Source organism: Pogona vitticeps, chromosome 5, assembly GCF_051106095.1.
Source record: "Pogona vitticeps strain Pit_001003342236 chromosome 5, PviZW2.1, whole genome shotgun sequence".
In the NCBI taxonomy this organism is placed as follows: domain Eukaryota; kingdom Metazoa; phylum Chordata; class Lepidosauria; order Squamata; family Agamidae; genus Pogona; species Pogona vitticeps.
In genome coordinates this window covers 181,310,076-181,334,868 of record NC_135787.1, presented here as the reverse complement: position 1 = coordinate 181,334,868, position 24,793 = coordinate 181,310,076, and the positions used below count along the sequence as shown (strand labels likewise).

At 42.9% G+C, this 24,793-nt stretch overlaps 1 protein-coding gene across 1 annotated transcript; it reads left to right on the top strand.

Annotated features, from left to right (window-relative positions):
* The first annotated feature begins 7 nt into the window (after nucleotides 1-7).
* On the top strand, nucleotides 8-24,793 carry LOC110088824 (aldo-keto reductase family 1 member B1). Its single transcript, XM_020811379.3, has 10 exons — nucleotides 8-142; nucleotides 6,437-6,604; nucleotides 7,418-7,534; nucleotides 10,076-10,153; nucleotides 12,313-12,435; nucleotides 16,907-17,013; nucleotides 18,338-18,419; nucleotides 20,215-20,298; nucleotides 22,040-22,122; nucleotides 23,965-24,793. The coding sequence occupies exons 1-10, from the start codon at nucleotides 77-79 to the stop codon at nucleotides 24,005-24,007; spliced, it is 951 nt and encodes a 316-aa protein (XP_020667038.2). The 5' UTR covers nucleotides 8-76; the 3' UTR covers nucleotides 24,008-24,793.

Here is a 24,793-nt window from a genome sequence, read left to right as displayed (position 1 = left end):
CCCGAGCCTATTAAAGGCGCTTACGGGCGAGGGGGGGGCCCGGGTGTTGGCGTGGCGCGGGGACTCGGGGATAACCATGGCCAAGTACGTGGAGCTCTACACGAAGGCGCAGATGCCCATCCTGGGGCTGGGCACGTGGAAGGTAGGCGTCGGGGCAGCCGGTGCGGTCCGTTCACCCGGCCATCCTCTCCAGCCTCCGGTTTGGGTCTGGCCGCGCGCGCTCCATTTTTTCCCCTGCCTTTTTGCCACCTCCGCAGAACAGCGGCCGCAACGCCCTTCTCTTCCCCCCCCCACCCCTCTTTCTCTGCATGAAATCATCTCCTAGCGGGGCTCCCGCCATCCCAGTTTCAGCTCTCTCGCCATTCATTTTATTTCCACAGCGCTCTTTTTTTTGGGGGGGGGGTCTCAATCGGGCGCGCTCCGAAGATTTTGTAGATGGTGCTTTTGCCCAGGCGGTGGGCAGAGAGGGAGCGGATTCTCTCCTCTGCCCTTCTGACACTTTTTTTTTTTTTTGGAAGCCCCGTGTTTAGGGCTCTCGTCAGAGATTAGGCAAGTGGCACCGTTTGGATGCCATCTGGTTTTCTTAGCGGGATGTATTTTAGCGTTGGCAGAAGAGGAGGAAAGAAGGCGGAAGGAGAGGGAAAAGGCGGGTCAGGGTTCGAAAGAAGCTTCACTTTCAAACGTCATTCGGGACCTTTCCCCGGGGGTCCACTCAACGGGACATTTTGTGGTGAGCCGTCGCCCCTGACGGATCCCGAAGGCGATCTATAAACTGCTTTCCTCTTCTAATAATTCGTTGTTGTTTAGTCGTTGTGTCGGACTCTTCGTGACCCCATGGACCAGAGCACGCCAGGCCCTCCTGTCTTCCACTGCCTCCCGGAGTTGTGTTAAATTCATGTTGGTAGCTTCGGTGACCCTGTCCAACCACCTCATCCTCTGTCATCCCCTTCTCCTCTTGCCTTCACACTTTTCCAAAATCAGGGTTTTTTCCAGGGAGTCTTCTCTTCTCATGAGATGGCCAAAGTATTGGGGCCTCAACTTCAGGATCTGTCCTTCCAGTGAGCACTCAGGGTTGATTTCCTTCAAAATGGATAGGTTTGTTCTCTTTGCAATCCAGGGGACTCTCCAGAGCCTCCTCCAGCACCACAATTCAAAAGCATCAATTCTTCAGTGGTCAGCCTTCTTTATGGTCCAGCTCTCACTTCCATACATCGCTCCTGGAAAAACCATAGCTTTGACTATGCGGACCTTTGTCGGCAAGGTGATGTCTAATAATACAGTTTTGAAAATCGGACGCCCTTCGTTTTGCAAGCTGGGGCTGATAGGAATTGCAGTCCAGAAACATGTGGCAGGGTTCAGGGTTTCCCACCCTGTAGCTTAAGGTGCAGAAGCTTCTCCAAGCCTCATGTTTGGGACTGAAATTATATATACTCTTCCTGGAAGCAATTTAACCAGGTCAGACAGAACATTAGTTCTTCTGAGATGCACAGTGGGGATTTGAACTCACAACCTTTAGTTCCACAGGCAGATACCTAATTCACAACTATCCAGCCAGCTAACAGTAGTGTAGGAAAGGGAAATTCTATAGATGAAACTTGTTTGTCATTTACCTCCATATGGCTCCTGAATTTCGGCCACTTCACAGCATCTTTAAAGTAAAGGAGAGTCCTAAAGGGAAAATAAAAGTTACCAATGCTGGAATCTGTTCTTGTGAATATTAATTAATCCCACAGTGTTTGATGGATTGCTTTCAGTGGAAAGGAAATTCCTTTTATTTTGGGAATGGTTTCACTATGACTTTGTATCTTAAGGAAAAATAGTATATTTGAAAGGCAGTGGAGTCTGTTCTGACTTCTGAGCCTTACTAATACATTTTTTTTTAGGATTTGGCTTGTGGGTTTTGGGTGTTGGCAGAATAGGAAAAAGGCTTAGGGGAATTTTAAAAAGTAGGCCAGGGTTAAATAGAAATTTGACTTTAAAATATTATGCAGTATTGTCCCCCTCCCTCCCGGTTCCCCTCAAAATTTTGTGGAGAAATGTCTCCCTGTGTACCTAACTATTCTCAGCAGTGTCCATAAATATGGGACTTACAAAAAGTGTCAAAGGGGTCTAACAGTCATTCACATTTCAGAGTAAACAATTCCTCTATCAACCAACCACCTTTTTATTTTATTTTATTTTTTAAAAGAGCTTGATCCTGTAAAATGGAAGCATTTCTCCCCCTCTACATAGAAATATAAAAAAATGCTGTCATCCCTCTAATATTCATAGGAATGTATTTTCTACATACAAAAGGGAGGTATCAACAGACGATGAGAACCCTAAAGTTTACAGAACTACAGATATTTGCGGGGGGGGGGGAGACAATACATGAAAAAAACCCAAATGAAAAGTCCTTTTTAGCTACATAGTATGCTCAGTGGTTGTAATGTTGACATGAGAGGTAGATGAAGTGGAATGTAATATGTACTGGGTACTGCGGAGAGGCCATTGTATTTTGAGTATTATGGAACGATAAACAGAAACTCTCCAAACTACATTATTTTGTTAGGTAACCCATTTACAAGTGGTAAGCGTGAGGAAGAAATTGTGTTAAACTATGGGCCGAAGAAGTGAGTTATCAGCGGGCAGTGCTTCGTGAAAGTTCAGTGGAAAACTTTTTAATGTTTACATAATATTCTTTGGGCCTCCTTAAATCTTATTCCACATGAACGGTATGTGGAAATGTTGATTTTTGTGACTTCTGCATGCAAGGTGGTGCTTTGCTTGGCCAAACATAAAATGAGGGCCTCAAAGGAAGGGGGAGGAGATAACTTCCACATTTGATTTTTGTTTTGCCATATTTTTTTCTAAAATTAGATTTTGCGAAGAGAAGTGGCAACTTTTTTCTTCAAATAAGGAAAAGAGTTTTGGCAGATGGAGCAGCATGGCTTCTTCCTTTCATTGGTTTGAGGTCATTTTCTTTATAGTGTCCTTTGCAGCTTTGGTATGCTGTGTTTAAAAGAAAGAAATCTTAGTATGGGATAAAATCGTAACTGACTGGTCAAGGTCTAAATTTCAGTTGCTACCAGTCAAAACATACTGGGCAAAAATTCTGTTGGAGGAAAGTTACACACAGCAAACTGGATCTGGTGCTGATATTATTGAATTTAAATTAATCGAAAGGTCCTATCCCTTCTCTTTCAGGTTTTGAGACTCTTTAGTGTTCCTTTTTGACCCGGAGAAGCTTTTGGGAGCCTCAGGACTAGGAGAGGGGGTTAATAGTCAAAAGTCATTGTTGGGCTTTCCAGTCACCAGCAGTGGCCCCCATACCGGATCAGGACCAACAGTGATGCCTTCTCCTCTCTGGGTCTTGAGGCTCCCAAAGGCTTCCCCAGGGCAAAAGGGAGCCCTGTGGCGCTGTGGGACCTGGAGGGGGGGGAAAGAAATTTTAATTCATTTAAATAGAATTTCACTGGTGCCAGATCTAATTTGCACAATGTAACTTTCCACCCTGCTTTATTTTTGTTTTCTGTGGGAAGAACAAAGAACCAGTGAGAAACACCTTCAGAAGAAAAGTGGTGCTGTTTAGAATGATGATTCCTCCACTGCTTCAAACTAATAAGTCTTGCTCTCACTATGAATGTCGTGTGTGCCTTTGGCAAGCTTCTCCCTGTCTTATCTAAAGAGTACATACACTTAATAATCTGGATCCACCTTAGGTAGTAATTTTACACACTCTGATAAGGCAATGCACTCTTGAGTACCAACATTATTAAAATATTGGTTATTATTATCAGTTATGGAGGAGTGATAGTCAACCTTCTGGACGAGTGTGAGACGTTGTGTTCAAAGTACTATTGTCTTACTATGCAAATACATACATTAATAGATGTGCAGCCATCCCTACTCTGGTGATATGTGTGTGTGTGCCTGTAGAGCTGCAGGGCAAGAATCCTGTTGCAGTGTAGGCGGAGCGTAATGTTACATCCGCACTGTAATCTGCAATCTCTGTTTTGGGGGCATACAGGCCGGGAGATTGTCCAGTTAAAACCAAGGGAGCTGATGCCGGCACAAAGAGGCTACACAATACCTCCTTGTGTAGGCTTTGAAAAAGTGGAGTCACTTGCACAATGGATTGCTGTGCATATGGAGGACTCTGGCCCAAGTAAAATAGAACTCTGGCTCAGGTAAAAATATAATGTAATATAATAATCTTAGAAGGGAGACGTGGTGGCGCTGTGGGTTGAACCGCAGAAGCCTCTGTGCTGCAAGGTCAGAAGACCAGCCGTCGTAAGATCGAATCCACATGACAGAGTGAGCTCCCGTTGCTTGTCCCAGTTCCTGCCAACCTAGCAGTTTGAAAGCATATAAAAAGGCAAGTAGATAAATAGGTACCACCACGTTGGGAAGGTAATGGCGTTCCGTGTCTAGTCGCGCTGGCCTCGTGACCACGGAAACTGTCTTCGGACAAATGCTGGCTCTATGGCTTGGAGATGGGGTTGAGCACCGCCCCCTAGAGTCGAACACGACTGGGCTAAATGTCAAAGGGGAACCTTTACCTTTACTAATAATATTAGAACTGCAGAGCTGGGAGGGACCCTATGGATCATCAAGTTCAGCCTCTGTCGAGGACGCCCAGTGGGAAGTCGAACTCCCATCCTGTACCTAAATCACTGAGCTGTCTAGAATGCTAGCACACTATTCAGATCTGGCTACTTGACCAATCAGTTGACTATAGCCAAATATTGTCAAATCTCCACAGGCTAAAGGTTGCTACTGTGCAGGTACCAGCATATTTCTATTTTTTTCCTCCTTCCACCCATGATTTTATTTGCTAAGGAGGGGAGGAGTGGGAATTTGGCTGGAAGCAAATACAGAAGGGCAGCAGAGCTGTTCCTGCTTGCCATCTGCTAGAAGGGGTGCTGTTTCTAAACAAGAAATACAATACAGTAATTGGTTTTGGTCTCGGGACCACCCATGCCTCCATCTTGTATCTGCTCTGTTCCTTGAAACTGCACCGGGAAGACTATGGTGAGTGATCGGCAGTGAGTAAGAGGGCCAGCCTTAGGTAGCCTGCTTTTGAGTGTCTTGGAAAGGTGTCATACTTGTTTAATTTCATTGTATATTTGTTGGAAGGAAAGGGAATGTTTGGGATTTTCTGCTCTATGTGTTGAAATAATTTGGCTGTTTTAGGCTTTCCATTTTCATCAGGATGCAATATAACGTTTCTTGCCTGAAGCAGCTGACCATGAGTGTGTTACGCAGAAATCTCATGCTGTAAGGAACTTCTGTCCCCAGGAAGATTTCCTTTTCTTTAATTCTATCTAATAAAGATAGCACTCTTTAGCCGAAATGTTGATAGTGTCTAGACATCCTTAATCCAATTGATTTACAGAGTGTTTTCTTTTTCCGCATTAACCAGATGCCCTGTGGGGTAGAAAGACTGTTCCAGATTCGTAATTGGAGCAAGCGCATGATATCTTAAAATTTTTCTTTATTATGTTCTCTGTGCTGTCTTTGTACTTGAGAGGGAAAGATGCCAAGATAAAGCTGTGAAGGCCCAGAAGAAAATAGGGTGGTTTTTTCCCCCTAATTCTTTCAACAATTTCCTGGGCCTTCCTATCCTGAGAAGCTAAACCAAGGTAGTCTGACTTGCAGTCCTGGCTTTAAAAAGATGCAATAAGCCAGGATCCGGTGTTCACTCAGATTGCCAAACAAACCATTTGTGGGTTGTGTTGCCCAAAACTGGATAAGATACAGGAACTATCTTGCTGAGGGCTGCAAAGCTAGAAGTGGCCACAAGGAATTTTTTGAGCTTGAAATTCCATCCTGCACCTCATTCATAAGGAAATGATCTAGAGCAGTGGTTCCCAACCACAGGGGGCATGTCGCGCTCATGTGCGCGGGGGCATGTCGCGCTCGCAAGGGTGTGTGTTGCGCTGGCAGGGGGCGTGTTGTGCTGTCTTGCCTGGGCTGCGGACTGCTGCCAGGTTGGGGACCCCTGATCTAGAGGCCACATGATTCTGATTTAAATCACAATTTTAATTTAAAATTTTTTATTTTTAGTTAAATCATTAAAATATTCAATTTTAAATGTTAAAAAAGTGATTTAAATCAATTTGATTTAAATCAAATCCATCCCTGGCACAGACCCTGATTCATAGAGTTTCCTTGCTCAACATTATTTCTGTTTGCAAGAGAGCAAGCGGCAGTTATAACATTTCCCTGTGCAAAAGCTTTGCAGACAGAATGCTGCATGACACAGTAAACCCATAGGCTTACTCCATGTAGGATCTGACCCACGACGACAGCAGCAAACACTGGTTCCTATGAATTTGGAACACCATCCGTAAAAGTCAGTGTGGTCAATGTTGTCCTGTGTAAGATTATAAACAAAGCTTGCAGGAAAAGCATGGGAGTACGAGAAGTTAATAAAACAAAACATTTGATTCAGTCTCCACCAGGAAAAGTAGCAGAAGCTGTGAAAAAGGCCATTGATGTGGGATATCGCCATTTAGATTGTGCATATGTGTACCAAAACGAAGAAGAGGTTGGCCGCGGTATCCAAGAGAAGATCAAGTCCGGAGTTGTAAAGCGAGAGGATCTTTTCGTTGTTAGTAAGGTATTTATATTTCTTCAAAGTGGTTTCTTGCAAGACCTATGTAATTCCAACCACTCCCAGTCTAGTAGGTGTATTGGAAATGAGTTAGGACTACTCTCATTGTGCTAGCATGACTTCTGTGCCACTACGCACAAAAAGGTTTGGATCTGGTGTAATTCAGCTTCTCCATCCCCTTGTCTGTTCTTTGCCCCTTTGTTGGCTTTTTGGCCAGCTGAGCTCTGTGCTAGCCAATCCTTCTGCTAGGAGATTGCTAAAATCAGTGGCATGGCTCCAAATCTGTTGTTGTTATTATTATGTGCTGTCTAGTTGCATCTGACCTATGGCAACTGTATGAACGAATGGCCTCCAGAATGTTCTGTTGTTAACAGGCCTTTCGGCTCTCGCTTCCTTTCTTGAGTCAGTCCAAACCCATTATGGCTGCACGTCTCTGAGTTAGGTTGCATTGAAAGCCTTTAGATATAGCTCAAGAAGTGCATAAGCAGTTGTGGTGATGGTAAGAGAAATTGGTATGGGATGTGATTGGCACCCTTCTCCTTATGGCAGTGTAATATTTTCACCTTGTTGATTCCTTAATACATCAAAGATAAAATGTAAAATCTCCTGTTGCTGTCAAAGGGCCTGCCATGAGATGCTGGCCTCCTCTATGCTGTAGATCGAAGTTGAGGCCAGGGTTCCTGTAGCTTTTAATGATTTAATGGAAGAGGAAATTTCAAACCACATTAGTTTATGCGATAGCCATTCCTTCCAGGGTGGAAGGGGAGCCATTGTGTAGTAGATGTAAAATAGAACGTTAATCTCTCTTCTCTTTTGCAGCTTTGGTGCACTTTCCATGAGAAAGCCTTGGTGAAGGGTGCTTGTAAAGCAACACTTGCTGCTCTCAAACTGGATTACTTGGATCTGTACCTTGTTCACTGGCCTGTGGGATTCAAGGTATTCGGAAATCTGTCCTCCCTGGGATGAGCCTTACAAAAGCCTCTGTCCTTTCTTGTGAACTGAGTTGACATATTCACAGTCCTGGTCATTTATAGATTTGGGCAGGGGAGAGATTTGGTCTGCAACATCCCGTCAGCCCCATCCTCTATGGATAACAGTGGGGAATTGTGAGTAGTACGTAGTGTCCCAGACAACTGGGAGATCCACTTTTCTGCCCCCTGATGCAGAACAGAGGCATTCATAATTCCGTAAGTGATGGTAAAATGTCTACACAAAAACTGATGCTCAAAAAGGCAATATTTGTATAAGGCTGGGGATACAACACACATGAACCTGGTGGGACGAGGATTTAGTTCCTGAAATGCCACTGTCTTATCACTGGTTGTTCAAATTTCCTCATGGTTGCTGTTCTCCCAACAACAACAAAGGTTCCATGTAAATCATATTCATACAGTTAAGGTTTGGAAAGCACTTTGAGCTTTAAGAATTCAGAGGAAATCCTCGAATATAGAACTGAATAGATCTTGGTCTCATCTACTAAAATAACTCTTAGATTTTTGGTACTAGTTCCACCCCCACCCCTGCCCCAGAAGGTGTACACCAGACTACTATGCCCTATCTCAGGAGTTTTGTGAAACTGCTACTTAAATTTGACAATGTTTGTCACTGCTGGGTTTCCATTATCTTTTGCCTGAAGCTTTGTGTAGTATGCAAGGATGGGGAAAGCTGCTTTTTAAAATCATGCTGCCTGGGACATTCTAGAAATGGTAGTCTTAAAAATTAGTATTCCCATCTTTGTGGCCTAGGGCCTATATTTTGAGTGATAGCTTAGAAAATCAGTACAACAACAACATCTGGCCGTTATGCTTGTAGAGCAGCATTTGAAAACTTCCGGGCAGATTTGGTAAAGCACCTATGGACAACCTGTGGCGTCATGCCCCTGTGCTCCCCCTTAGCTGATTTAACTCCTCCCTCCACCTGTCCAGTTGATTGACACTAGAAGTTAGAGATGGGCACTTAACGTGGTTTGGCAGATCACGCCCATGGGTGTTGCACAGGCACCCCAGATTCCACGCCCTGCCTCCTCCCGCAGGTACCCCATCAGAAGCAGTGCGGTGGCCTGGCCTGCCTCCCCCTCTGGCGGAGTGCCTGCAGGAGGAGGCGGGGTGTGGAATCCAGGATGCCGACACAACGCTGGTGAACCCGAACTACAGTAAGTGCCCGTCTCTACTAGGAGCAGCTGAGAAACGAGGGATCTGCACGCTTTTCAGCTCTCTGTTCTCTGCACCAGAAGAAAAAAAGGGGGGAGGTCAAGTACGTCAGTGGTGGAAGGAGTATGCATTTACACAATATGATGTCCTGATGTATTTCAGAGTGTCCTTCATGAGCTACAAATATAAACACTGTTGAAATAACACGGCCTGAGATGACACACACATGAAATGACGCTATTAAAATAAAAAGACCCAAGAAACAAGACTATTCATATATGTATGTGACTCTTTCAATTAAGCCAATAAGTATAATGATGTTCCTCTTATGTAGTGGCTTGGTGAAAGATACCTGAGCATTTAGTGAGCTGCAGGTATTAAGTTGCACTGGACCCCTTTCTTTATTAAAGAAATAAATTATGCCTGTGGGAACTGGGAACAACTAAATAATATCCTTCCCGTTAGTTGCAAATAAAGCAAAAACAAACAAACAGAAAATCTAGAGTGTAGAACTGCAAGCAAAAGTTCAAACTGTGTTATAACCCAGGTTGGCCGCCTCTGTCCTGTCATTCGGTCAGCAGCCGAAGTCCTTTCTCTTTTAGGCTTTCAGCTACTGAATCAGACAGCTGAGGAAGGAGTTTTCATGCAGAGTATTGTATGCTGTACCGCTTCCTCGTGTGTGTGTTTTTAAAAAGTGTTGTGGTCTTTTAGAAGATATAAAAATAAATGTTTGATTATATAAATATACTTTTTCAGTATTAGAATTTACTGTACTTTTCGTTGTTAGTCTGTTAGTTAACTAATTGTTAGTAAATTAATTGGGCTCCCTGAATCGCTAGAAAGGCAAGACAGAAATAAAATGGAATGGGGTAAATGAGTGACCCCCATCTCTAAAACTACCGTAGGCTCATTGTGAAAACCTTTCTGCTTTCTTGGAGCATCATAGAAAAAGATGACCGATCCCAGTCGAACAGAATTGGCTCATAAAACTTCACAGGTTGAGCTTCCAAATAAAACTTGACAGTAAAAGACCTTCGCTAACAATCTTTCAAGGCAATTAGCTACCATGCTGCAGTAAGGCAAAAGAGCAACACCTCTTACCAGGTTCTCCTCCTTTGCATCAGGGTAGCTAATCATTTGGAAAGATTGTTAAGGGAGGTTGGGATTAAAACTGTTTTTAGACCCTTTAAAAAGATACCTGCTTTAATGAAACAAACAAGCTGTTTCACTCATACTCTCAAATACAGGACCAAATACATAACTCTTTATGAGATGACTTCATATATTCAGAAGAAAATTCATTTACATTTTTGCTTTGCATTGACAGGCTGGAGATGAACTGTTTCCTACTGATGAAAAAGGCATGATAATAGCCAGTGGCACAAATATTGCAGACACTTGGGAGGTATGTTAATCTGTCGTCAGAAATGTCATGTAAATTCTGCATTCTCTTTTGCATGACGTGTTGGTGTTCATTGCAAACATTCCTGTTCTGTGGCCATTGAGGTTGTACTGTATGTTTTGTCTCCTGAGTATTTTAGATTTGCAGCCATTTTGTTAAGCCAAGCTTAAGACCGAATGATGGATTTGTTTCACTGTGTGAATTTCTAAACACCATGAAAAAAAATCCACTTTGATCCCTTTAGAACATTTACAAACATATGTATGTGTGCAAATCAGAGATGTGGCATTCATATACGAACACGAATACCCCTGCACAGCCTTGGCCAGCCTTCCAATCGCTCCTGGAATGCTGCTCTCTTTCTGCTCATCTAGCCAGCTCCAGACAGGGGGAGGGAGAATGAATCTCCCTGCACGGCTGCCAAGTGGCCAGATGAGCAGAAAGAGAGCGGCGCTCTGGGAGCGACTGGAAGGCTGGCCGAGGCTGCCAACGGCAGCGAACACATGAGTGGACGGTCTGGTCCCAGGGGCTGGACCTCCGTTAAGTCCAACTGTGCGGAGGTCTTTGTAAGGTAAAGGTAAAGGTTCCCCTTGACAATCTTTGTCCAGTCGTGTTCGACTCTAGCGGGCGGTGCTCATCCCCGTTTCCAAGCCATAGAGCCAGCGTTTTGTCCAAAGACAATTTTCCATGGTCACATGGCCAGTGCGACTTAGACACGGAACGCTGTTACCTTCCCACAGAGGTGGTCCCTATTTATCTACTCGCATTTGCATGCTTTTGAACCGCTAGATTGGCGGGAGCTGGGACAAGCGACGGGCGCTCACTCCGTCACGTGGATTCGATCTTACGACTGCTTGGTCTTCTGACCCTGCAGCACAGGCTTCTGCGGTTTAGCCTGCAGCGCCACCACGTCATATACAAATACCCCCATCTCTAATAAGATGAACTTCCTGGTGCAAGTCATTAGTTAGTTGTGTGTCATCAAGAACAGAACCGACTTACAGGGCTTTCAGCATATTTAAGGAGTGGTTGTATCAGTTCCACTTCCTCACTGAGTTTTCAGGACAAAGTGGAGATTCGAACCCTGGTCTTCAGAGTCCTAGTCTGTCACTTTATCCACTACCCCACACTACCTGTGCCTTCTCCACCCCCAACTCCCACTATCCAGAGGAACAATTTGTTCTCCATGTATGGAAGGATTTTGTTGTTGTTATGAAGAGTTTCAAAATTTTAACTTCTTATTCCTTTCTTGTGTGCTCCATTTTGTGTGTGTGTGCAGGGTAACTTACTCATTCTGCCTTTTCCCTTAGAGTTAGATCATGGGTTCAAAGACTTTCTCCGGCCAATCTTAAATGGCGGTTAGGTAACTAATGTCCTATCTGAATTCTTTCAACATTCTATGTAACTGTGCTATGTTAATAAAAAGAGTTTTCAGGGCATCGCCTTGTAACTCCACTGGCTCAGACATCTGTTATCAACACTTCTGTTTTCTCTCTGAATGCTAATTGCCTTCCCTTTGTTCTGTGATCGCCCACATCATTCCTTCCTTTGCTCCGTGGTCACCTACAGGTCCACATTAATGCTGCTAACTTGTCCGACATCACAAGTGACATCCTAGTACTGTAACTTCAGTGGCAGGAATTCAGTTCCTGTTCTTTTCTCCTCTGTGGCACAAGTGCCGCCATGATTCTGTCCAAGACTGAGTCACAGAACTGGAGGCATTTCATCTCTTGGAAAGGATCAAGCGTGTTCTGGATATGTATTTGATGCACCTCTCCTGGGACTCTTACCACTGCAGAATACAAATTGAAAACTGCGAAAGAGTACTCTCCAAATTAAGACATCACAACTCCTCTTTGCATGTAAATAACCACATTGGGAGGAAAATGAAGCGAGTCAGAACATGAGATGCTGTCGTCTCATGTACTGGTACATCTAGGAACAGATGGAGCCTCCAACCGCTCCATGACATCATCCTTCAGGTGGCTGTATAATATGTTGCAGAGAAGGATGGTGCCAATGTAATGTACTTCCAAGCATCTATTTCATCACCAGTGTGCAATATTTCTGTATATGTATGCTGTTAGTAGAGGCTATAATCACTTCTCAAGGTGTCAGAGGGCTTATGGCACTTTTCTATTTGACCTTTGGTGTGCCCTTAGGCAATGGAAGAGCTGGTAGATGCCGGATTGGTGAGAACCATTGGCGTTTCCAATTTCAACCACGAACAGATTGAGAGGTTATTGAACAAGCCTGGTTTGAAGTACAAGCCTGCAAATAATCAGGTAGTATGCCTAGTGATATAAATGGAAGGCAAGATAATTGTACAATAGAGGAAGGACATGGGAATGGTCAAGGGCATCTTAATGTACGGCTGCTTTGGTTTTCTGTTTCTGTGTTGCATAATTTCCGTGACCCTTTTTAGTCTTTCAGAGTAAGAAGTGCGGTGGAGCTGTGTTCTTATCAGAGCTGTTGAAGAGGACGTTCTGTCTTCTTTTCACTGTTAACAGAAAAAATGGCTGTTTTGGAAATCACTGCAACCTAAAGCATATCACTTAATAATAATAATCTTAGAACTGCAGAGCTGGAAGGGATCTTATAGATCATCAAGTCTGACCCCCCCCCCGGTCCAGGAGGCATAGTGGGGAATTGAACTCCCAACCCACTTAAACCACTGAGCTGTCCAACAGCTTTGGCAGAATCTTTCACAAAACATCTATAAAAGCAAGAACAGCTTTCTGTATTGCACCTGTAGGACCTGCAGAAGCATGCCCTTTAAAGAAGCAGATGCACCTATACATTCATATCCTTCACCTTACTCAAGCAAAATGTTGTACCAGCTCTGCAGTTCTAAGATGATGATGATGGTGATATTGTGGCTTGGTGGTAATGTCACAGACACTGCCAAATAGGGACGCTCCGTGAGTATATGTCCTATCAGCCAACTGATCAGATTCCAATGGGCCAAACTAGTGTTTGTTTGTTTTTCCCAACCGTTTATCTTGGGAGAGAGAAATAAAATACTCGTACTGAAAATGATGAGAGTGCTTTCAAATTGGTTTTACTCTTGTTGAAAATGAAAAAAAAACCACTCTGTTGGCCCCTTGGTTACAAATAGAACTGAGCAATGCGACAAAAAGGTTTTGCCTTCTTCTATGCACTGTTGTTTGAACCTCTTCTTCAACTTCCTCTGCTAGAAGAATTAACATAGCTGGCTATAAGAAGAATACTTCTTCTGTAGTGACATCCCAGTTATGTAGTATCCTTCTCAAAGAACCTCCCCTGGAATGGTAGTGTCATTCTGTAAGAATTCGTTTTCCCATCCTCCCCTCAAAAAAACCCAAAACCCTCAGGTATTCTGGTGTTCTGAACCACCCTATGTGCTGCATATTTGCAGGTGGTCTGCTTTTATTCTGTCTGCCAACATTTTTAATGTGAGAACTCTGAAGTTGTTTTTTTAAGGATTTTATGCTTCTGCATTGGCCAAAGAGATGCAGAATGCAGTCATTTTCTTACAGTTTTATGGTGGAAATCTCGGGAAACAAATGACTAACACACTGTATTTATATAAAGCACACAGAGGTCATTGCTGTTGACTGGCATTAAATATACAGTAGTAAATTGATAATTTCATAAATTCCACTGTGAAGGAATCCTAAAAATAATAACTTTGGCAGGCACCCACACATAAGGTATGTTCCTCAGCCATCCTGACAGTGTGTATGAAAGGATGGTTGTGCTGGTGTATAGTCTGTCTTAAAAGTAAGCCCCAGATAACTGTGAATGCAAAAGTTCAGCATCGTGTCACAGAGGTGAGCTTGCTTCGGAGTAATATTACATTCTAAATATAGGACATGTGCTTTGCTGGTTCCATATCCGTGCATAGATGCTTTGCCATAGTAACCACTTTATATTTTTCAGACGAGCCTTTGAATTTCTGGATGGTAAGAAAACAAATGCCCCCCCCCCAAGTCTGTTCCATGATATCTATGTGTACTTTGATTATTAATGCTCAAAATCTAACCATGGGGCTCTAAACAAGTTGCCACTGTATTCCTTGGGTCTTACAGCAGAGCTGCAAATAAGCTCTCTGTAGCTGTGTAACTCTATCCAGTACAGTTTGGCACGCATCCTGTAAGCTTACCAGGAAAACAAGGTACAAATAAAAATATGGGTGCAAGATAGTAAGGCACTTTTTGTCTGTTTGCCAAGGATTAAAAAGGAATCAAGGAAGAAAGAGAGAGAGGGAATATGTATACAGGGATATGAAGAAAGATGTAAAGTATATAAAGAAACACACAGAGAGAGAGAGAGAGTAAATAAAGACTTTTGTTGTCTTTTGTGTGTGTCTGTTTGTGTGTACACGAGACAAAATAAGTCTTCCTTGAGCTGCAAGCCCCCACACACAGCACACTGGTAAATTAGAGGGAATGTTGCCGAACCAGTATTTGCATCTCCTGAGCCAGAAGACCCTCTAAAAGCCCCTTTTCCTTCCTCTTGGAGTAAAACAATCCAGTCTTGTCTCCCTGTCCGGAAAACCTTCACTTATTTCATTTCTCGGGGTTTGTTCCTCATTAACCATACAAAAGCAAGGTCGGTGCAGAAGTCCTTGGCTGTTCTGCTGTTCCAGGCACATTTATCAAGGTTTTTCTTTTTAGGCTGGTAAATACCACAAAGACAGGGTAGCACAATTGAAACACAAGGAAGACCTTAGTTGGTTCTTGCCAGATATTTATGGAACTGGTATGACACTTCTTTGTCTAAAATCCAAACTGCTCAGCAAAGCCATCAGTGAGAACAAAACATAAATAAACAAAGGGAGAAGAGCAAGAGAAGGTATTTCATTTTTTAAGGCTTCCCTGCTCTTGTATTTCTTTCCTTCTGGACCACATGCAACTTAACTCACCTTTCCCTCATTGAACTCACCCTTGTATTTAGAAAACACTTCCAAGGAGAGCCAAGATGTGGGAATTTACTAGAATAACAACTACCCCAAGTTCTCAGAATAGGCAGGTCTTCTCTTTATTTTTATTTTTTATTATTTTGTTGGCCACGCACATGTACAATGCACAAGTAGGGCCTTGAGCCTGGTTGTTTATTTCCATTCATGTTGGAGAACTGCCTTCCACCGAGTCATAAGTTGGACAAGATCCATATGATCATGACAAATACAGTGGTGCCCCGCATAGCGACGATAATCCGTGCAGCCAAAATCGTCGCTGTATGGATTTGTCGCTATGCGAAATAAAAAAGCCCATAGGAATGCATTAAAACCCGTTTAATGCGTTCCTATGGGCAAAAAACTCACCTTAATGCGAAAATCCTTCATACGGCCACCATTTTCACTGCCCGGTAAGCGAGTAATCTGGGCAAAAACACAGCGGGCGGCCATTTTATTTACCTGGCGGCCATTTTGGAACTGCCGATCAGCTGTTGGAAAATCATCGTTATGCGAAAATCGGTAAGCGAAACAGCTTACCAATCATCGCAAAGCAATATTTTCCCATTAAAAACATCGCAATGTGATTGCTTTTGCGATCACCAAAAAATCATCGCTATGCGGATTTGTCATTAAACGGGCCGCCCATTAAGCGAGGCACCACTGTATACGTCTGTTTTCTCTTCATGGTAAAAACATAATAATGGTAAAAGAAAAAATAGAACTGGCCACTAGAAAGTGCCAGAGACCATGCAATGTATTCTTCACAAACAAGTACTTGTAGCACAGTCTCTGACTCACTCTAGTGGCCAGTTCTGGTAATACATGTGAAAATAGTTTCTCCTGGATTTTTTTCTTTTAATATGTTCAATATTTTTAGACTGTGGATAAGTGGAACCACAGATACTGATCTCATGGGGTTCTTATTTTACTTATTGTTGTGAGTTTTAATATTGTCTTAATGATATCTTCCCTTGTGTGACTTCTTTTGGGCCAGCTGCTGTTCTGTATTACAGCTAACAGAAGAGTCCCAAGTAAAAAATCCTAATAATAAAACAGGATTTGCACTCTGGATGGTCTGCAGGAGAGAATCAACAACTCCTTCAAAATTTAGTGGTCTTTGTTTAACAAATAGATAGCATGGTTGCTGTGGGGTTTTTTTGAGCTCGTTGGCCATGTTCTGACGGTTGATCTTCCTAACGTTTCGCCAGTCTCTGTGGCCGGCATGTTCAGAGGACAGGAGTCAGAATTCTCTCTGTGCTCTGTTGCAGTTTGTTGGATAGTTGAGTATTTATAGCTGTGGGAACAGCTTTTGTCCTTTTCAGGAGATTGGGTGATTATGGTGATCAGCGTGTTTTTCTTGTGCATGTATTGTTGTGATAAGGGGGGGAGAGATGATCTTTCACTGTGATTCATGGATGTCGTTAGCTGGTCTCTTGTGTACATTAGGAAGAACAACCTTCAGAACACGGCCAAAGAGCTGGAAAAACTCACCACAATCATCAGATCCCAGCCATGAAAGCCTTTGAGAATAAAAATAGATAACACCTTGAAGAGACAAGCCATTTTTGAAGCTAAAATGCAGTTCGCCTCTTTGACAGCAAATAGTTGTAGAAACTTGCCAAGGAACTTACTCTTACAAGTGTAGTTGATCTAGTCTGGAGTGCCGTTTTTTCCCCTTTTCTTTTTAACTTTTTCATTTGTTTTCATTTCAGGCTTTTTGAATTCTTTTTGGAAAGGTGGGGCTTAAATATGAAAAGTAGATAAGAGATTTTTAAAAGCATGTCAGATAAGCTATTGTTCCCTGTGTCTTGCAGATTGAGTGTCACCCATACCTTACTCAGGAAAAACTGATCAATTACTGTCAGTCCAGAGGGATCTCTGTCACAGCCTATAGTCCCCTTGGCTCTCCGGACAGACCATGGTGAGAATACTGGCTGGGCCGCTTTCTTTCTCCGTGTTTGACAAAATGTGCCTTGAGGTCAGAGCTTTCTAGCTTTGACTTCCTGTCCTTTAACTATCCTGTTGGAGAGAATAAGTGATAATAAAACGGATTAAAGGATCATTGATCCATACCAAGCAGTCCTGGAGATCAAAGCCTCAGTTCTAAATAATGGCTGATGATATTATGAGAAAGGGAAGGGGTTTCTGGTAGCAGGCTTTTAGGCAAAGCAGAACTGAGCTCCTATGACATTTGTATTGAACATCTAAGCACTTAAAGTGCTTTGCATGAATCAGGGTGGATTTGATTTAAATTTTTTTAAAAATCAGATTTTTTTTGGACAATTACAATCAATTTGATTTTTTTAAAAAAAAAAAAACACCATTGATTTTTGTGCACCCTGACATGAACAATCTAGTTGTAATCTTTAAAACAGGAATATAACGAGTAGTGGGAATGGGCCAGACTACCTGTGCCTCATACCACTGAATGGAGCACGCTGCTAAACTGGTGGCATGAAAAGCTGCCTTTTTATTTTAAAACAAGAGACACATGAAGTGCACACCATTTCTTTCAGGCTACATGACTCCCAGAATCATGATTTGGCTTAAAAACGATGTTTACATTCCTGCCGCTTTTTTAAAAGAGAAATGTTTGATTTTTCATGTTCTAGATTTCAGTGGCCTAGGAGTAAGGCTGTAAACCCCCCCCACCCCGGAAGGTTCAGGAGAATCTCTGTAGCTCCTCAACTAATAGATGTTGACCACCACTAATTTGCAAAGCAAATTAGACTTTTCTCCTTCCCACTGCAGATGGGAACCTTGAGGTCTAGAGAGCATAGTTTGCCTCAGACCACCAAGTGGGTTTGTGGCAGAGTTGAGATTTAACTGTGGGCCTTCTCATTTTAACTCAGTCTCTTAGCTGTAGTGCTACACCATCTCTATACTTTTAGTAAGTGTACAGTATAGAAGATGTTAACTCCAGTTAGTGTCATACTAGTGGAATGGTTCCCAACCTCGGGTCCCCGGATGTTTTTGGACTAAATCTCCCAGAAGCCTTCATCGCTAGCTGTGCTGGCCAGGATTCCTGGGATTTTTAGTCCAGGAACATCTGAGGGCACAAAGTTGAGAACTACTGCATTAGTGGAAAAAGTTGCTCTTGATGAATTGCTCCAGTGAAGAGTACAAGAGCTCTGCTGCAACCAATAAGTCTGCTTGATAAATATTCTGTTCTGATTACATATAGGGTTTCTTATTACCCTGAATTGCAGTAATTGTTGTTGTTTTGTTGGCCTTTATCCCCCTAGGGCCAAGCCAGAAGACCCATCTCTCTTGGATGATCCCAAAATAAAAGAGATTGCTGCAAAGCACAATAAAACGGTGGCACAGGTGTGTCTGGTGTGTGTGTGTGAACATATCTGAAGATCCCTATCAGTTGGCAGAAAACAGAAGAGGGTTGGCGGGAGGGGGCAAGGCAGAAGGCAGGCTAAAGGAAAAGACCTATAGAAACCATTTACATAACATCAGGGATTGCCTTTCCCGACTCTCTTGCTGAATTTGTGTGGCTGTGTTATTAGATTTGCTTCCTCCTCAGAAGATTTACATGTTCTCAGGCGGGCTTGCAAAGCATAAAAGTTAATATTAAAATATGAAAGGATGATTAAAATGGAGTCCCAAACGTTTTCTAGCAGACCACAAAAATGAAAATTCTTGTTGTTGTTATGTGCCATCAAGGTGCCCCTGATTTAGGGTGACCCTAAGAATGAGTGATCTCCAGAATGTCTGGTCCCCCAGCTGCCCCCACTCAGCTCTTGCAAACTCAAGCCCGTGGGCTCTTTTAGGGAGTCAGACTATCTCATAGTTTAGTCTTCCTCTTTTCCTGCTACCTTCCATCTTTCCCAGAATTATTGTCTTTTGCAGAGAAATCCTGCCTTCTCATGATGTGCCCAAAGTAGGACAGCCCCAGTTTCATCATTTTGGCCTCCAGAGTTGAGGCTTCATTTGAACTAGGACCCACTTGATTATCTTTCTGTCCATCCAGGGTATGCACAGAGCTCTCCTCCAGATCATGTTTCAAACTAATCAATTTTTTTCCCTCTCAGCTTTCTTGACTGTCCAGCTTTCACACCCATACATGGTGATCAGAAATACAAGAGGGTGGATGATCTTGGCCTTGGTCTCTAGTGACACATCCTTGCACTTGAGAATCTCCATCATTGCTGCCCTTCCTAGTCTCAGTCTTTTTCTGAAAACTCTTTAGCTGGTCAAACTTCAGCATAAACAAAGAGATCAGGTTTTGTTGCTTTAAAATGCAAGTTGTTTAAAAAGACTGGGACATAGCTAAGATGGTGCTTTTCCTTTGGAAGCGAACAGTAAAAGAAGGTGCCATCTCAGAGGCCTTATGTTATGAGAGGAGGAGACTCTAAGATAGAGATGCAGGATTCAGAGAGTGTGGATAGCTCAGTAATACACAGCCTGCTCTGAGTATCAGAGGTCTCAGGATCAGTCCCTGATGTATTCAGACAAACACTCTCACCTGGAACAAGGGAGCTTCCTGTGTTCAGCAATGTTCTAATTTCCTCTTTGGGGTTGATTCAAGGTTAAACTGGAGGAGGGAAAACATGTACATGTATTTCTTGGAACAGTTGTGGTGGTCATTGTTGCAATGTATCCACGACAATATATTCTGTAGACAATAATTGCTTTAATAAGCCAAGAATGAAACAAACATTGTGATGCTTCCAAGAGTTCAGATTTTTCTGGTTTATTACAGTCAGAGTGGTTAACCTGTAATCAAAGGGGGCTGTTATTTTTATTTTCTCAATGCATGTGGTTATGGTATGGTTGTAAACATTAGTTGTAAATGCACAACCTAAAAAATATTCTTCCCGAGTTGAGGGGGATTTCAGGGGTCTTGATTTCTATTTTTAAAAATGGCAACTGATGTGTGACAGGAAAAATGAGGTGCAGGCAATATGCTTTGGGTCCTTCCACAAGTAACCTCTGCTCAAGATGTGGCGATTAGGATCTGAGCATTCTGGAGAAGACACCAGGATAGTGTGGGAAAGGTGCCATTTTGCTCAGTTTCTTTTGCAAGGTTCTACATGTGACAACTCATGTGTAAGTACAAATAATTTTTTGGTTGAACAAGACTAATTTTGTTTGGTCATGTTCTGACTCTTAGGTCCTGATCCGGTTTCATATCCAAAGAAATGTGGTGGTGATTCCCAAATCCATCACCCCAGCACGTATTGAGGAAAACTTCAAGGTGGGATAAAAAAATAGCACCAGCTCCTGATTGGATTAGTTGTATCTTGTGTAGATAAAATTAATTACCTGCTGTCAACACTTCTAGGGTTTTTGGAGTACAAAGTACTTAGAAGTCTTATAGGGTCAGTGAACGCAAAATAAATACTACTACTACTACTACTACTACTACTACTACTACTACGAAGTGGATTATCATTCCTTTGTTCTAGAGGTGCTCTGGCACCATGTAGCATGCCTGAGACCATGCAGGCTGTCTTTTCTCCTACAAGGCACAATGGAGAATCAGATTCCCAAACCTTGCCTCCACAGCAAGTTGCGCCAGCTCACTGAGATACCCAACCAATTGTGCAATTAGCAGGGATTAAAGATTCCCCCCTCCCCCGTTCTGCAGCTTCCAAACCCTTCATCAGGATGAAGGGGATTCCTAGCAACTCTGAGAACCTGGGTATTCTTCCCCCCCAATATGGCTGCAGTTGATAACTTCATCCACGTTATGTGATGTAACGTTGTGCAACAGGATTCCAGCTTTCGTTGCTGGAATACAAGCTTGCCTGTGCTAATTTCTAAGCTAATGCTAAAAATGAGCAAATTGGTTGTGTTAAATGTTGTCCTTTGTTCATTTTGTTTGTTTACATTTGATTGGGTTGGGTTGGGTTGGGTTTGCTAGGACAAATTTACTGTAGCACCTGCTTCATGCCTACTGTTTGTCTCCTTTCCTGGTATTTCTTTCATATGACACAGCAAAGGATGAGAAAGAAATGTTCCCCTCCCTCACCAAGCCTCCACAAAATCAAAAAGAAATGCACCTTTGGTGTTGTTGTTTTGAATTATATACTGCCCAATAGTGCTAAAGCAGGGGTCTCAAACATGCAGCCCGGGGGCCATTTGTGGCCCACCAGATGATAGTTTGTGGCTCCCGCCTTGCCTGCCCCCCGAAGCGCCCACGTGTACTCTGCTGTCAAGAGTCAAAAAAAAAGCCTCGCCTCGCTCGCCAGCTCTCTCCCAAGACAGCGCCCGTTCTGTTTAATTTCATGGGTACCGGTGGGGGCTTTTCTCCTTCTGCAAGGCAAATTCTATGACAGGTTTTTTATGTCATGCCCTCCCCCCCTCCCCGGCTAGGTGGTTGCTAGCGCTCCCTCCCTCCTCTGCTGCTGCTGGTGGTAGTGGAGAAGGAGTCGGAGAGGGTTGTGGCCGGCGCCCCTCCTTCTCCTTCTCCTTGGAGCCCCAGCCAGGCTAAGGAAACTCCTGGGCGGCTCCCTTGGGCTCTTGCTCCACTTGGCGGGAAATCTGATGCAGCCCAGCTTCACCCAGCCTCTGCCTCCAGCGGCCCCCAAGTAAATTGAGTTTGAGACCCCTGTGCTAAAGCATTATCTGGACACTTTACAACCTAATTATGTAAACAACTCCTTACTGCCCGAGCAAGCTGGGTTATCATTTTACTGACCTCAGAGGGATGGAAGGCTGAGTCAACCTCAAGCTGGCTCTCAGAGCCCGTCGTGAGCGGATCTTGACTGCAGTTTAACTACTGTGCCACAAGGCTCCTTCTATCTCAGCATATCTACATCACAGGATTTTTAGGGAGGGTAAATTAAAACCACATCTATATATGCTATAGTTAGCTTGCAGGAGGAAGGGGCAAGGCACTATGCATTCATGTAATAAATTGTCTCGGCTGCACGTCTTAGGAATCTTTGGGTTCTTAGCTTTATTTGGGAATACTTTTTTTTCCTCCTTGCCAGGTGTTTGACTTCGAGTTATCTAAGCAAGACATGGAAACCATCCTTAGCTTCAACAGGAACTGGAGAGCGTGTGCACTGTCCTCGTAAGTTGTAGCGTTTGAAAATAGTAATAAAAGGGATGGCAACACTTAACGCCTGGGTCGGATGTCAAGATCAATGTAGAATGGTACTACTTTTGTTCGGTGACTGGCAAGGATCATTTAAAGTTCTTCAGCTGGTTATTTAAAAAGGAATTAATTTGGCACCTTTAAATAAGTTTAACATTTAAATAAATTGTATTACAAACTGTTGTTGCTGCTATCTGTGTTACTGGATTATAGATAGCCAAGGCACCAACATTTAACTGGATTGTTTACTAGAAGACTGCAAATAGAAGACTAAATGGTCCAAGCTAAAAGTAGCAACTAAAAGAAAAAAAATACTGTTAGACAACTAATCCTTCCCCCATCAACCAAAATAGCCTGGTTTTTTTTAGAAGAAACAAAGAGATAAGCATAATTCTAATTACTTTCCTCTGGGTCTGTACTGGTGAAGATAGGCAAAGGTGGCTCTACAATTTAGAAGACTAAAAAAAACTTATTTTTTTTAAAAAAAGAAAGAGCCATGTACCCCTATCTGAATATGGATCACAACCATCATCCAATACCTCAGTTTTAAAGAGACACTTTTGGAGGTAGAATTTTGGCTCCTGGCCATTCTGATGGGAAATCTTGGGTGTAATCTAGGGTGCGATCTGCTTCCCTTTCTGGGTGTTTTTAAAAGACATATTGGGCATGAAAGGAATTTGCTGTCAGAGGAGTGATGCTTCTTCATGACCTCTACTTAGTTGCGCTCATTTATTCTACATAATCACTCGTCAGGCCAATAGAAAGCTTATTGTGGCTAAATAAACAGTAAGTCCCAGATCAGATCTCCTGTTTCCAGTGTCATGAGTTATTGGTCTCCTGTCAGAGCAGTCTTGTGTCCAGCTGGCTTTAAATTCTGGAATGCTGGTATATCAAAGCGGACCGCCAAAGTAGTTTACGCATCTCTGAAATGAGGCAGCAGAAAAGCTCTTGTAAGTTGGAAGTGTTTGCTTTGCTGCTTCTTTATCAAGACTTTCACCCTTCAGGCTTAGTTGTGAACATTCCGTGTTTAGCCTCAACTTGAAACTGAGTCTGCTGACCACAGTTTAGTTTTGGTTGCTGTCTCAAGATTAATGGATGCATCTGCTGAAAAGCATAGAACTATCTTGAGGAGATAACCCTCGGTAGATTTACTTCATCAGGCCCTACCAGATTTCAAGTTTCATTTTTGAACAGTGCAGTAAAATCATAAACTCCTTCCATACGTTGTGAACTTTTCAACAAATAACGTACATTAAAATGCAAAATTCTGTCTTATTTGTGCTGCAAGTAGACATCTACTAGGCATGATAGGTTACCAAAACATGCGACTTGAAAGCCATATATTGTGGCTTGACAGCGTTCTAGTCTTCGCAGTTTCAAAGAAGGAGCAAAACCTAGAGGTTTGTAGACAGATCAACATGGCTAGTAGGCTGTGTTTAGCTCCATGCCATGGTTAAGCAGTGTCAAGAAAAACTGTGACAATTTACATTATAGATACATACTTTGGGTTTTCTCCATACATCCCAAGCATGCATAATAAGAATAATGTGCCATCAAGTTAGTTCTGACTTATGGCGACCCTTTTCAGGGTTTTCCAGGTAGAGAATACTCAGAAGTAATTTACTTCTTCTGGGTATTCCCTGGGACTGTGCAGCTCACCCAAGGCCACACAGACTGGCTATACTTGCAGGAGGCACAGTGAGGAATTAGACTCCCAAAATCTGACTCCCCAGCCAGATACCTAAACCACTGAGCTATCGGACAAAACCACGAACAAAACTTGGTTCACATCGGTGATTAATTCCTTTCTTTCTTTAGGTGCATCAATCACAAGGAGTATCCTTTCAAAATTGAATATTGAAGTTTGGTTGTTGTGAAAGTCTTCGAACCAAGCTGTGAACTGTTTTCATCGACGTCAACTTTTTAGAGATCTGTTCCATCTACACAACATCTGTAAACATTTTCTAGCCTAGATTCAATATGTTTTGAGCATCCCTCATTGACTTCTTGCCTAAGTGTATGAGCCCCCCACGTATTGTAAGGATCTTGCTGACTCACTGTTTTCAACATGTGAAGGTGACTATCTGAAAGAGGGAGGGAGCTCTACCCTTGTAGCCTTTCTGTCTGAGCTTGCTTTGTCATGTTATGCATAACCTGGGGAATCCACACAGACAGACAGCCTTTCTCTCTACAGACTGTAAAAAACAATGCAGGCAGGGCAGGAGGGAACTAGCACACTCCCCTCAGTGCATCTGGGCTCCCTATGGTTAGGTAACAAATTGCAAAATATCTTTGAATGCTCATTGTAATATCCTCTTTCTTGTTCGATGGCACCATGTTTGTCAAGACAAGTGGCCGGAGCTATAAGGAGTCAAGTTATGTGTTGATCTTTGGAAGCTCCGTTGCACTGCTTTCTCCCATACAAAAAGTCAATGTACTAAAAACTTGGTGGGAAAGTACAATTGTAACGGTCTGAAAATTACACTTTCTGAATGCCCTTTTACCTTGGCTCCATTCTGAGAGCTTCAAAGTTTTGGTTGTATGTGCATTGTTTTGACTTCGCCATATATGGGAGCTCCTTTCAAGGGTTTGGAGCGTTTTCCTCTGGTGATACTGCTTCTAATAAAATTGTATGATTGCTATCATA